This window comes from Microcebus murinus, chromosome 13, assembly GCF_040939455.1.
Source record: "Microcebus murinus isolate Inina chromosome 13, M.murinus_Inina_mat1.0, whole genome shotgun sequence".
In the NCBI taxonomy this organism is placed as follows: domain Eukaryota; kingdom Metazoa; phylum Chordata; class Mammalia; order Primates; family Cheirogaleidae; genus Microcebus; species Microcebus murinus.
In genome coordinates, this window is record NC_134116.1 from 69,616,495 (window position 1) to 69,631,489 (window position 14,995).

General features: G+C 37.1%; 1 protein-coding gene and 1 pseudogene across 3 annotated transcripts in view; one reads left to right on the forward strand and one right to left on the reverse strand.

Moving 5' to 3' along the window:
- The window catches only part of DCLK1 (doublecortin like kinase 1), a 322,579-nt gene that overhangs the window by 7,453 nt on the left and 300,131 nt on the right, over positions 1-14,995 (forward strand). For all 3 annotated transcript variants that reach the window (XM_012748076.2, XM_012748079.2, XM_020290423.2), the window contains exon 3: positions 14,158-14,504. In XM_012748076.2, coding sequence (XP_012603530.1) covers positions 14,158-14,504 — 347 coding nt within the window. The remainder of the gene's footprint in view (positions 1-14,157; positions 14,505-14,995) is intronic.
- Positions 2,845-3,869, reverse strand: LOC142874895 (large ribosomal subunit protein eL6 pseudogene; annotated as a pseudogene).

Sequence of the window (14,995 nt, forward strand, 5' to 3'; positions counted from 1 at the left end):
ACAGTGGATTATTTTTTGATATAGCAGAATGTTGGACATTTTAGTGTAAAGGTAACTACCAACTATACATTGTTCCCATTGCTATTAGTCGTGTTTAAATAAAATATTATTGTATTAACTTCTTCTTGAAAACAAATGTTTTTAATCTTGTCTTAATTCCAAGAAAGAAAGATGTTGCTCCCAGAAACACTTCCTTATTGTCATTTGCCTCCAAATACTTTTTTCCCCAAGCAGTTTGAAGTAACTGCAGAATGAATATTCTAACACTTAACAATTACTTTTTTGAAAAAAAATACCCTTTTCTGATTGATTGAATGGTAACTTTAGTACAGTGTGTGAGTTCACATATTGGCTGCATTTATTTTTTGAATTTTCAGTTTAAACAGATTTTTTTTTCTAATTCATAACACTGACAATTAGCATGCAGCTGCACTTAGTGTTTAAATAGCTGGAAATTCATTTAGATTGGCCTCTTTGTCAATTACATTTTTGCTTAGTTTGTTAAAATGCAAACCGTTGCTTCATATTCATCATTAGGCTCATATCTCTCCCTTTACATACTAATTTTATGTAAACGTCAATGCATGTTATTAGCTTTTCATTTCTCCTTCCAATGTGATGATGTTTGAGTTTTAAATTAAATCCTTTTAGTGGGTGCAGTGACAAGTGTATTTGACTTCTAATTATTTTTTTAAGTTTGTTCTTTCTCACTTGTTCTCATACTGAAATTTCTGAATTACAATGATATACATGAGTATCTTTATTTATAACAGTCTCATGGTCACTTTTACTGTTTTATTATTGTGTACTGATCATTATGCCCAAGTGTGGTTTAAAACCCAGTGATGGAACTGATGATGAGCCCAGATAATATGTGTATGAGTGAGTGTGTACATGTGTGTATGTGTGGTTGTATGTTTGTCTACCTATGCATGTATGTAGATAAACACACACATATATTTAAGAGTATACCAAAGGCGACACTCTTGTTTGCTATCAAAATGGCCTTAATATGTTGTAAAATCATAATACTTAATAAGGAAAGTTGAATTGCAGGCCTATTTCTGCAAGTGATTCATCTTGAGACATGGCCTCATTTCCCCCAATTTTGTACCATTTATATTCTACAGTGGATATGCAAATGTTGGAAATATACACGAAGGTAAAACATTTGAACTCTTAGGAGAAAGATGTAATTTTCTCCTGAGCATTGATCTATTGATTGATTGACCGATCTGTCCTTTTAACATCTTGTGAGAATGTAGGTATGAAAGGGCTGGGACATTTCCTTTAAGCATCAGCTTAAAAACTAGGGAGACACGTCATCTGCTGGATACAAATAAGTTACTCTGTTGATCAGATCTGCACTACTAGAGGCAAGTCCCTCTTATTCCTCTGTTCTCACGCATGCCTTGGCCCCTTACCGACCTGCGATGAGCATTGCCTGGCTCTGAAGCTGTAGTTTTCATAAGGGCTTTCTCCAAGTTCCCATCAGAATTCACTTCTCAGGAATAAACCCATAGTTTGCCCCACAGTTAGGGAATCTGTCTTCTACCATGGCTTCTGGATTACTCATCTTTTTCTGTTTCCCAGAGTGTCATCCTCTACTCTCTTTTCTCTAATTCACTAGTTTCCTCTATGCCTCTCTCTGCTATATTGAATTTTTAAAAATTAATTTTTGAATAGTTATAAAACATGCTCTCCCTAAAATTCCCCAGGGGTTACCACTTTAACTAGATTTTTTGAGGATGATCTGAGAGATAAAGGATATACATGTACATTAGCCCTACCTTGTCCTCAAGGGATATGTTTCAAGAGCCTCAGGGGATCCCTGAGACCACAGATAGTACCGAACCCCATAAATACTGCTTTTTTCTATGCATACATACCTATGATAAAGTTTAATGTATAAATTAGGCACAGTAAGAGACTAAAACAATAGCCAATAATAAAGTAGAACAATTACAACACTATACTGTAATAAAAGGTATGTGAATTGAGCCTGGGCAACATAGTGAGACTCTCTACCTCTTAAAAAGAAATAGCTTTTTGAATGTGGGATTTCTCTTTCTCTCAAAATATTTTATTGTACTGTAATCATCCTTCTTGTGATGAAGAAAAGATGATGGAGCAAGATGGTGAGAGATCTCATCACACTACTCAAAACAGCATGCAATTTAAAACTCATGAAGTATTTATTTCTGGAATTTTCCATTCAATATTTTTGGACCACAGTTGACTATGGGTAACTGAAACTGAGGAAGGTGAAACCACAGTTAAGGGAGTAATCTTCTGTGCTTACAGTTCTGCACCTTGCTCTGTGTACTTAACAAAATGTATTGGAGACCTTTTTATGTCAGTACATCTAGAACTGCTGTGTTCTTTTTACTGACTTCATAGTACTCCTTTATACAAATGTATCATAATTTATTTTACTAGCCTTAAATTAATGGACTTTAGGTTGTGTGCAATTCTTTGTCACTACAAACAATTTTGCAATGAATATTTTTGGATATATATTTTCTACTCATGTAGGAGAATATCTTTAGGATAAATTCTTAGAAGTAATATTGTTGGATAGAGAGGTATAAACATTCAACTTTTAAGAGCTATTGCGAAATTCCTCTCCATAGAGGCGATTCCAGTTTACACACCAACCAGTAATGGATGAGAGCGGCTGTTTCTCTACACCCTCAATGAGATGATTTGTTATCAAACGTTTTGTCATTTGCCAGTCTATTAAGAAAAAGCAAAATGTGTATCTTGTTATAATTTTAATTTTCATCCTTTCAAATGTTTATAAGGCATTTGCATTTCTTTTTCTATGTATTATCTCCCGTTAGCTTTTTTTTTTTTTTTTTTTTTTATCTTTCAGTTATTTAATTAGGTTCTTTGTAAAAATTTAGAATACCAATCTGTGAGGATAAATTCCATTTGTCAGGGCAAACAGAGATCGTAGATAGCCCTGGAGCTGAGGAATTGCCCTGATTTTTGGTAAAATTTGGGAGTCCACAGCTTTCTGATCCACTTTGCGCTGTTCTGTAATCTCGTATTTCTCCTTTTCTGTGTCGAAGATCTCACCCTCCTGGTGTCTGGGCTTCCGCAGCTTCTTCTTCTTGAAGTAAGCATCGGTGAGATGCTTAGGAATTTTCACATTGCTGATATCAATTTTTGTGGTGGTGGCGATGACAAATTTCTGGTGTGTCCTTCGCAGAGGAACTCGATTAAGGGTCAGAGGTCCAGTCACAAGTAACAAGCCACTGCCGAGTTGCTTCAGGAAAACCACCCTCTTGCCTCTGTAGCGTCCGGTGAGGATGATGAGGATGGTCCCGGGAGTGATGCTAGCTCGCAGTCTTCTCACAGTGTTGGCTAAACGGTTTTTTGCCGTGGCTCAACAGCTTTCGAGGAACATCTTCTGTTGGATAGTACCTAGGCATTTTGCAAAGTTTAACCACTCGAGTGCCATCATTCTTGTCACCACCAACTGGTTTTGTAACAGTGGCGAGGACCTTCTCCTTCTTTTTCTTTTCAACCTTGGATTTAGCCACTGAGTATTTCCTCTTGTACATGGCCTTCCTAGAGTACATGGCAGATCGGGAATATCGGCCGATTCCTCTGACGAGAACAGGATTTCGGCTGCAGTGTGGTTTCCCCTTCTTAACCTTTTTAGCCTTGAGGTTAGCCTTTTTCACTTTACCACCAGCATCAGCCTTCTTGGCATCAGCCTTCTTGCCTTCAGGTTTCTTGGCTTCAGGTTTCTTCTCTTTAGTATCCGGCTTCTTCTCAACTTTTTCACCCGCCATCTTGCAAGATGGGAAAGAGAACTAAGAACTCAGCTTCCGGTTTATAAGTCTCCCGTTAGCTTTTGATCATTTTTCTACCAGATTGAAGTCTTGTTTTTTTTAAAAAATATTAGCTTTTTGTGATAATAGTTGAAAGTATGGTCATGTGTGCTTAATGATGTTGATATATTCTGAGAAAAGCTTCATTGGGTGATTCCATCATTGTGCAAACATCACAGAATGTACTTATGCAAACCTAGGTGGGACAGCCCACTACACAGCTAGGCTAGATGATGTGGCCTCTTGCTCCTAGGCTGCACACCTGTGCAGAATGAATACTGTAGGCAGCTGTAACACAATGGTAAGTATTTGTGTCTCTAAATGTATCTAAACATAAAAAAGTACAAATACAGTATTAGAATCTTACAGGACCACTGTCATAGGCAGTCTGTCATCCACCCAAACTTCTTTATGCAGAGCATGACTGTCTTTTTTCCAAATTGCCCTTTATCTGGTGACTTTTGTTTATTGTGTTTTTTGCCATGTAGATTTACAAAAAAAATAAATAATCAAATGTATCCATTTTTTCATTTATGGGTTGTTTTTCATGCCTCTGGGACCCTCTGTATGCTGAGATCATAAAGCAATTTCTCCTAATCTTTTTGTAGTATTTTTATGTTCTTATTAAAAAATATTTAAATGAAAGTCATATTGTTATAATATGTGATGTAGGGATTTAGTTCAACTTTATTTTTTTTTCTGGGCTATTTGCTTTATTTCTTTAATGTTTTAGTTTGAAATTAATTTGGACTTACAGAAGTATCGCAGAGATAGGAAGTTCCTGTGTACCCTTCACCCAACTTCCTTTAATGGAACATCACACAACCATGGTACAATGAACAAAACTATCAATAATATGTTAACTTTGGTACAATGGTGGCTTTTGTGGCTAAACTACAGGCTTTATTTGGCTTTCATTACTTTTCCCACTGATGTCCTTTTTTTGTTCCAGAATCACACATTGCATTTAGTTGGCATGTTCCCTTCAACAGTTGTGATAGTTTTTCCATCTTTTCTTGTCTTTAATGGCTTTGAGAGTTTTGAAGAATACTGGTTAAGTTATTTTGTAGAATGTTCCTCAATTTGGGTTTGTTTGATGATTAGATTGATGTTATTTATTTTTGGCAAGAATTCCACAGAAGTGATGTTGTGTCCTTCCTACTGTATCATTTCAGGGGGTACATGATGTTGACATAACCTGTGAGCAGTTGGTTAAGGTGGTGTCTGCCAGGTATTTTCTCTCTGAAGTTATGATTTTCCCCTTTGTAATTAATATTGTGGGGAGAAACTTTGACACTATGTAAATATCTTATTTCTCCTTAAGCTTTTGCCTATGAATTTTGGCATTTATTGGTGAATCTTGCATAATAGCAATTATGACTGTAGTGTTCTAATGGTGATTTTCTATTTCCCTCTTTACTTGCCACATTTTAAAACCTGGGTGTCCTCCATTTTCCTATCTTTGGGTCATCTACTGTGATCTCTTCAACTCCCATGATTGTAACCACTCTTCTAAGACCTGTTGCTCTCAAATCAGATCTTTTCTTCTACACTCCAGCTGCCTGGATGTATTCAACAGATACTCTAGTCCTTAGTCCTTTCATACTCAACATGTATAAATGTGAACCCATTCTTTTCCATTTTCTAGAAGTCATTCCTCCTCTTGTGTTCAGATCTTATTAAATAGTGTCATCACCTGCTATGATCCTAATGTTTGTGACCCCCTAAAATTTGTATGTCGGAACCTAATCACTAATGTAATGTAGTCAGAGGCCTTAGGGAGGTGATTACATCATGCGGGTGGAGCTCTCATGAATGGGATTGACTGCTTTATAAAGGATGCACCACGGAATTACCTTGCCCCTTCCACCTGTGAGGATACGGAGTGAAGGCACCATCTGTGAGGAAGGAAGCTCTCAACAGACGCTGGATATTAATGGTACCTTGATTTTGGACTTCCCAGCCTCTGGAGCTGTGAGCCATAAACGTTTGTAGTTTATAAGCCACCCAGTTTATGGTATTTTGTTTTAGCAGGCCAAAGGGACTAAGATACCACCTAACTTATCATCCTTGACTTCTCCCTCTCTTACTCCCTCAAATCTAATCTGCTACTGAATTCCGTTGTTCTGCTTAAGATATCTCTCCAATTTATTCCCTCCTCTCCGTCACCATTATTACAGCTTTCAAGTCCTCATTACTGTTTAATAAGAGGTACTTTTTGTGATGAAGGAGTGATACATTTTTCTACAGTGAGCATTTTAGAAAATTTTGAAATATGCAAAAGAGTATAAAAATTAAATAGTAACTCCTCATGTTTCTGCTGCTTGATTCTTGTCTTTTTCCTGTACTCTTACAATAGGTTCCTAAGCTAAGAATATATAGTTTAGTTTTTCTTTTCTTTATGATATCTTTGCATTTTCCCCTGCTTTTCCGTTCTCATTACAACCTCTCTCATATCAGCTCCTTTTGGACCTGCATGTGCTATGCAGTAGTCTTCGAACCAGTTTTCCTGCCTGTAAACCTGGCCATAGACAAACCACTTTGTGCTGTGCCTTGGATTAATAACGGCTCTCCTGTTTACTTAAAGAATGCAGCCCATAGTCTTTAATGCTCTTCTCAGGAATTCCACACCTGCCCCTGCCTCGTCCTCTGGCCTTGTCTTCTCTTACCCACTGGTATACTCAGCCCTGCAGCTCAGCTGCTCTCTCTTGTGTTATCCCATCTCTGGGCTTCCCTTATCTCCTGTCTCAGGGTAAGATGGGCTCCCTCTTCTGAATGTACGTAGCATCCTGGCCCAGAGCACGGGCCCTGGAGTCTGACCACCAGCATCTGAATCTTGGCTTCACCTTTATTAGCCATGTGATCTTGAGCAACCTGCCTCTGTTATTGTGCTTCGGTGTGCTATGTGATACGAGGCTTGTTGGTACTTATGGGGCAGAGGTGAGTATTACAGGTAAGGTGGCCTGTGTCAGGATAGATCTGCTACCTGTAAACATTCAGATGACTTATTCTGCCAATAGCTTCTCAATGCTCACCCCACTTAGACTGTGAGAACAATTGTTTAGATCAAGTCTGTCACAGTTTAAACAATTCTCGCCTTAATCTTCCTGACCTCTCCAGTCCAAAGCTCTTCCATGAAAAGAGATATCTGCATTTTCTGTCTCTACTTCCTCAACTTCCTTGGTTAGCATCATTACACTGTAATATATTTATTTATTTTACATTTAAGTCTCTGGAAGTCAGGGAGCCATTGGAGTCCTCACAGCTTCACATGATAGTTGCAATAAAAATCATGGGAAGAGGCCGGGCGCGGTGGCTCACGCCTGTAATCCTAGCACTCTGGGAGGCCGAGGTGGGTGGATTGCTTGAGGTCAAGAGTTCAAAACCAGCCTGAGCAAGAGGGAGACCCCGCCTCTACTATAAATAGAAAGAAATTAATTGACCAACTAATATATATAGAAAAAAATTAGCCGGGCATGGTGGCACATGCCTGTAGTCCCAGTTACTCGGGAGGCTGAGGCAACAGGATTGCTTGAGCCCAGGAGTTTGAGGTTGCTGTGAGCTAGGCTGATGCCACGGCACTCACTCTAGCCTGGGCAACAAAGTGAGACTCTGTCTCAAGAAAAAAAAAAAAAATCATGGGAAGAAAGAGGAGAGAGAGAATGAATGAATGAATGAATGAATGAATGAATGAAAGCAATCCAGCATCACTGCTCACCCGAAGTGGCCATTATGGAGCCATGTGTGGCCTTCTGCTGGCCAAACCAGTGATCTCTTGGGAATCCTTATCTTCCCTGCTGTCCCATCGAGATGCTGATGTCAGGATCTCACCATCAGGTGTCCATGGCTCCAGGCACCTGATGTCTCTTGGTTCCCTTCTCCCTCTTTTAAATACTGCTCTTGCCCTGAATTTCATCTTTTTCAACTGAGTGTGGACATTTCCCCTGATCATTTTCTTCAATTCCCATAGCTGCAGCTGCCACATGACATCTCCCTCCTAAACTCAAGACCTTTCTTTCTAACTGCTTGCTGGAAATCTCTAACTAGTTGGTTCCTAGGAACTTTAATCAAATTCGATATGTGCACAGCCAAATTAATTTCCTTCCTTACCACCTAATCCAAACCTGTTCCCCTTCTTATTTTATCTATTATGGTATATGGGAAGTAGGCTCGAAGAGCATTTTCAGTGTCATCATTTCAGTGTCTTTGTTGAGTCATATTCCCTTGGGCCCAAAATCAAATCAATTGCCAATTTTGGCTGACTGTATCTGCTGAATATTCCTCTGAGCTTCTACTCCTCTGTCCCTAGTGCAGATGTGTAGCACCCTGTTCTCCATCTCTTCTCCCAGCCTATTGTAATGTCACTGTGGATAGTATCTTGACTTCCGTCCTCTCCTGTTCCACCTTCAGCCCTTCCTTCACACCACAGCCAGTGTGACCTTTCCATCACCCAAGGCTGATCATGCATAAAAGCTCTGACCTTGTTGCCTACCACACTCTTATCTAATTTGTTACTCTAGGGAACCATTTTAATTTAATTTTAATTTTTTGAGAAAAATGTATTAATATCTCAAAGAATATCTTTTTCTGTACTGTGTGGTAAAGCATATTATTATTCTATTTTTCATCTGGGGTGTGCTCCTCTGTCTGTTCTGTCAGTGGAAATCTTACCCTTGCTTCCAAGGCCAGTGTGAATTCCATTTCCTCTTTACTGATATAGCCCAATAGGGAAGTGATTTCCTTCTCCTCTGAAGTAGGATTGCCTGGACCACTTATTTACCAATTGTCACTTGCTGTCTTGTGGTGGAACTTTTCATATACACATCTTGCTTTCTAAGCTATTTGAAGAGAGGTTCATAACTTAGGTTTCTTTCACTTCCTTGAGTGGCTAATTCAGGTCTTGCACCTATTCTTATTCTTATTTTTTTTTTCTTTTTAGTAGAGATGGGGTCTCACTCTCGCTCAGGCTGGTCTCAAACTCCTGAGCTCAAGCAATCTTCCCGCCTCAGCCTCCCAGAGTGCTAGGATTACAGGCATGAGCCACAGTGCCTGGCTCTTGTACATAGTAAGGATTTAGAAAGTTGTTTTAAATTTTTAGGTTTCATTGCTAATACTGTAGGCATTTATTAACATTTTGTTATTTGTTGTTCTTTTGTTTTCTTAGGATAAATTTTTAGCAATGAGATTATGAGTTGGAGATATAAACATTGTCATGGCTCCAAATACAATTGGCCTTGTTGCTTTTTAAATGGATTATTATCAATTTAATATCTCTAGTGGTGTTTTCTATTTGTACTTTACTTTGTTTTTATCCTTTGTCATATATTTTGATACCTTGTATTTTGTTGCTGCAACCTCAACATTACTTTATTTCTGTTAATTTTTTGTTGTTGTTAGAGTAGGTACAGAATGTATCTTATTAATAAATCTGCTTTAATTTGGATTTCTCTGCTTACTTTTAGAGCATCTTCCCATGTGTTTTCTCTGTATTCCCTATTTTATTTTTATCCTTTGCCATTATTTTAATACTTTGTATTTTTGTAAATTATAGTAAGCCTTCTACATTATATTAGCCAATTGTCATATTGTAGGTCTTTAGTCTGTGTTTTTTTCCCTTTACGTTTTAGTTTCTCTATTTTTCAATTTCAAAAAATTTGGATCTCTCAATTTTTTTCCATTATGTTGTTTTTGTGTTTCTTTGGATTTGAGGAGTTGACATTTTCCACAGATCTGACACACACATTCAAATTTATTTCTGTGTATGCTTATTCTTATGTGCTATTTTATTATGAAAGACTTCCATGGAAGAATGACCCAGAAGAATGACCCATAAGTGCCTTTGGGAAATCTTTTTTCTTGCCTTTAACAGCACTGTCAAAATTGTCTTAAACCAGCAACTTCAGGTAGGTTATGAAATGTCACTGTGCGTAGCTGAGTTGACTCATCAAATGTAATATCCAGAAGGTACTTTATGATATTCTATTCCATAAATAATCTCTCATGTAATTTAACTAAGTTTAGTTTTAGAGGTTTCAATATATATTTGAGTCTTTCCCAGATTTTGTCATAATTCATAATAGTAAAATTTGATTGCCAGAGTTGTCAATAAGAAAGCTCATAGTATGGAAAAATGAAATATATTACAGATATCCTCACTTAAGATACTTTTGAATATGCCATTTTGATCTTAAAGGAATACTAGAGGAAGTACCAACTAGCTCTAGTAATGTGAAGGATGGGGAAGAGGATATTTTCAGACTTGGGTCTAATAATGTTAGAATTTACAAGTCACAACTTTTAGTCAATGGAAAAACTCCAGCAATAAGGGGATCAGGGCAAATTTCTAGAAGCCCCCAATATGGAGTCTTGTGGAGGAACACTTTTATTGCTGATATACTATACAGGTCAGTTGACCAGGGGACTAGCACCACATTACCAGAAGTTTTCTGTAGTGCACAGGGAATTTAAGTGGAAATATTCTACTTTCATAATGGGAGCTAATGGCAACGTAGAATTACCTTTGCAGATTTTTAAAATAATAAACCTTGTTAGGGAAAAATTTATTCCTGTACTTTGAAGAATAATGGCAAGTCATTAAAAAATACATAGGTGATTTTTTGAAAACAAAATAACATTTCAGTATCTTAAAAATAATCTAATATGCTTACGTAAGAATTATTTCACCCTCCAACTTTCTGAAAATACTTAAATTTTTCAGGGAAGAAATTACCATATTCTGACATTTTAGTATTGGTTAGGTCTAAACATAATTTCATGCTTTATTTCCCTCCCTTTTTTGTTTTATAACTGTCATTTTCTTTATCTCTCTCTTTTCTTAAAAGCAAATATTAGTTTTTGGCCTTTGCAAATGCCACAACAATTCAGGAAGATGCTTCACAGTTTTTGCTATTTGTTGGGGAGTCTTGGACACCCAGAGGATTAAATTTCAAGTAGGGGATCAGTTGTATGGCAGAATTTTTTGGCTTGAACAAACTGAAACAAAACTGGTTGTGTGATTACCGACCAGCAAGTCATTATGTTTTGTAATTTCCAGTACTACCTCTGAGATCTTTGTAATTATTCCACCCTTGTTTAAGTTGATCTATAGTAAGTAATGCCAAAATTCAAAGCAAATTTTGGACTGTCTTGCTCAAATGTATCTCGTTGTTTTCTTTCTGTTGTTGTTTGTTTTTTTTGTTTATGTGGGGTTTTTTTTGTTTGTTTTTTTTTAGATAAATTTACTTTGGTTTCGATGCTACGGAAGTTACACCAAAAGATTTTGGGTGGCTTAGTGTATATAAGACGAAATATATTACAGTAATTACAAGTCTTACTTTATCTCATTATTTTTAACACACATGTCTCATGTCAAGACTTAAGTACAACACATAAATGATTCTCTAAACAAGATTATAACTTATCTCTTAACTCTTGGTCCTACTAAGGAAGAGATTAAGCACTGGTTACCCAGAGCTATTTGACCAAATCAAGACTGTGTATTATTACCATTCAGAGCAATCACATTTGTTAATTTGCAATTATTGCTGGTATTAGCACATTAATTAAAGGCTATTTTTTACAAAATCAGAGAATGCAATCAGGTTTAATTTATCTGAGTTAAGGCAGGGACCACATCTCTAGTGGTGGGGAAAGTTCAGAATTATGATTACAATAAAAGTAGTCAAAATGTGGAGCCAAATAGATTTAATGTAAAATTATTTGCACAATCAAATGGAAACTTATTAGCATAAGGAAACCCTGAATTCCTGAACATGTAGTAGACTCTACATGACTGTGGTGTGTGATCTTGGATTTGGTGGCAGCTCCTTCTCCTTTCTTTAGCTGTTACTTTCCCCTTAGCACAATATTATCCTTTATTGGAGTCTCATATCTTTCTCTTAGATTCTCATTCCAGTATTTAAATCTGACAGTTGTGGCAGAGAGGCTCGCAGTTAGAGCACAGAATGAACACTGATTTTTATGATTGCCATGGCTTGAGCCAAACCAGCATTACCTTCTCAAAGTTGTCATCAGAGAACTTTTGCATGGTTTTAAAAATTTTCAGTGTGCTTTATCTAAGAAGATGTAAAAAAAAAAGTGTCCATTTGCCCTTTTAACAAACCCATTCCATATTGTTATTTTTTTTTTTATTTCGGCATATTATGGAGGTACAGATTTTAAGGTTTCAATAAATGCCCTTTCCTCCCCTCCCCCCACAAGTCTGAGTTTCCAGCATGACCATCCCCCAGATGGTGCACATGTCACTCATTATGTATGTATATACCCACCCCCCGCCCCCCTCCCACCTGCCCAATACCCTATTACTGTAGTACCTATGTGTCCACTTAGGTGCTGCTCAGTTAATACCAGTTTGCTGGTGAGTATATGTGGTGCTTGTTTTTCCATTCTTGGGATAACTTCACTTAGTAGCTTTAAAACTCTTCCCTCATCTAATTCAATTTTTTCTTTAAAAAAGTTTTCTGTGTTGAAACTTAAGCCACTCTATATTTTTGCTTTGGTTTTAGTTATTAGCTTGCTATATTCAACTTACAAATAATCAGACGATTGCATATGTTCAATTAGAACAGAATTTGCCAGCTCAGTTATGGACCCTGTGCCTTGTTGGGGAGTGTTTAGGACATTCATTCTGACCTTGAGATGGACCCGATGTGATGTCTAGTGGTAAAACTATGTAGTTAGAAACAATACACCTTATAAGATCTACTTACTGATTTCTAGTCATTTTGTTTTTAAGTTTTCCTTTCAGGCTTACTGCAATGATCCGGGTAATGTGGACTTAGGTCATTTTCACTTGCATTTAAGTTCGCTTTGATCTCTACCATCTAATTTGATCTTCATAAAAAGCTGATGAAGTTCCATTTTACAGGTGAATGAACATCACCCAGAAGTCTAGGGGACTTGTCCATGGTCTCATGCTTAGAGAGACCAGGTCTTGAGCCAGAATTTCCAATTCTTTTTTTCCCACTATCACATTCAGGCTGTCCCTCCGTAAAGCCTTCAAAAATACCACTGTTGTTATAGCTCCCACTTATGTATGTTTGATATCTACTTAACCCCTGAGAAAAGCATAGTTGGGACAAGTTATGATCTGCCAGGTGAATAGAAAGAGGGTTGGTTAAACTGGTATTACTTGTACAGCTTCTAGTGAGGCATAATGTATATGTATATACATAAAAGTGTATTTTTAAAACATCTGGAAATAAATGTTTAATAACCTGCATAACTGTTATTTTTCTATTTTTTGAGACTCTGGTTTAGTTATTTTTATATGAATACTTATGGATTGGATATTTGGATATTTATACTGTTAATTTTTTTAAAAAAACAAAGATTTAGATAAAAGCAAATGGGCTGTGTTGGATTAGGTGCAGGTCGCTTTACCTGTAATTAGAAAGGCTTTATAAGCATTTTTACCTGTTCCTGGTTACAGAGACATATTAACACAGAAAAAAAGCCATTATAGAATCTTTAATTTCAAAATGCTTGAAACTAACTTTATGAAATATGTATTTAGAATCAGTCATTTTACAATTTGTCATCTCTTGGTTCATGTGTCTCTTTCTTTTGTGTGTGATCCACATCTATTTAATAGTCTGAGTATTTTCATTAAAAAATTCTCTGTTCAAGAGTCATTTTTAATAAAAACTTAATTATATTTATTTTAGACTCTGCTTATGAATCTACAGTTTTTATGTTGAATACTTTAAAAACCTTTTACCTATGAGCAAGTATGAATTGACTTTCTCACTGTAGTCAGCACTGTGTATACATGGGAAAAAAGGAAGAGACTGTTTTGCTTTCTTTTGGAATTTTATTTGACTTTACAAAATATTTAGTATAAACTTGCATCCAATTTGTCAATTGTCTGACTATTTTAAGATATGTTCTGATTCTTCAAAGTTTTTAAATGATCTCAGGTAGCATATGTAGGTACTCCTGATTTTGAAGTTTTCTGCAAATTTAAGTATCCGTAAATCCTAAAGAATGCTTTCTATTCTGAATTCCATTTCATACCTCTCTTAGGTCTATTCAAGCATATCAATATTTCTGTCACCCAATCTGAAGATGAAGAAATGATGATTGCCCGCCCCCCAGGATTCTACTCTATTGTTGACAGAGGCAGATAAAATCCAGAAATTTTCCTTTTTCATTAATTATTAATCACACCTCCATTGTTTTAAAAGTCAGAGCTAGCTCTCGCCCCTAAGTAGAAAAGGAAAAATCGAAAACTAAGTAGGAAAGAAGAAATGAATCCATCTCAGTGTAAATTTAAATATATTTCTCTCTTCCTTAGGAGAGAGTTATGTGTGTGGCTCCATAGAGCCCTTTAAGAAACTGGAGTACACCAAGAACGTGAACCCCAACTGGTCGGTGAACGTCAAGACCACCTCAGCTTCCCGGGCGGTGTCTTCCCTGGCCACGGCCAAAGGGAGCCCCTCAGAGGTGCGAGAGAATAAAGATTTCATTCGGCCCAAGCTGGTCACCATCATCAGGAGTGGGGTGAAGCCACGGAAAGCTGTCAGGATTCTGCTGAACAAGAAGACGGCTCACTCGTTTGAGCAGGTGCTCACTGACATCACCGATGCCATCAAGCTGGACTCGGGAGTGGTGAAACGCCTGTACACCTTGGACGGGAAACAGGTACGAGAGGTGTTGGGGCGTGACTTCGACTTTAAGGCAAGAACCAGAGAGTGGGGAGGTGGGGAATCTACGTGACATGTGGTAGGGACCTAAAGCTTGCATTGCTCAAGTTGTTGAGGGAGTTGGGTCATTTGGTCAACAGATATGTACTTGTTGGTCTCACACCAGGCAGGATTATCCATAGGAATAAAGGGAAAAAACAAAAAGCCTATCTTTGAGGATGAAATGATTACTCAGGCATTTCTACTTTTTTTCAGTTATTACTTTGCTTACATATATATATTGGTTCTTTTCGGTTATCTGTTTTCAGTTTTGTCATATGTCTTACAGCCTTAAGCATGACTGAGGTATAAACTGTGACCAGTAGAGAAAAATCTAACTCATTTCTTTGACCTAAATAATATTTTATGATTTTATCTCCCAGGAGTGTTCACTAGTGAGATTTATTTAAACTTTATAGGTTTTAAAAATATATATATCTAAGGAATGAC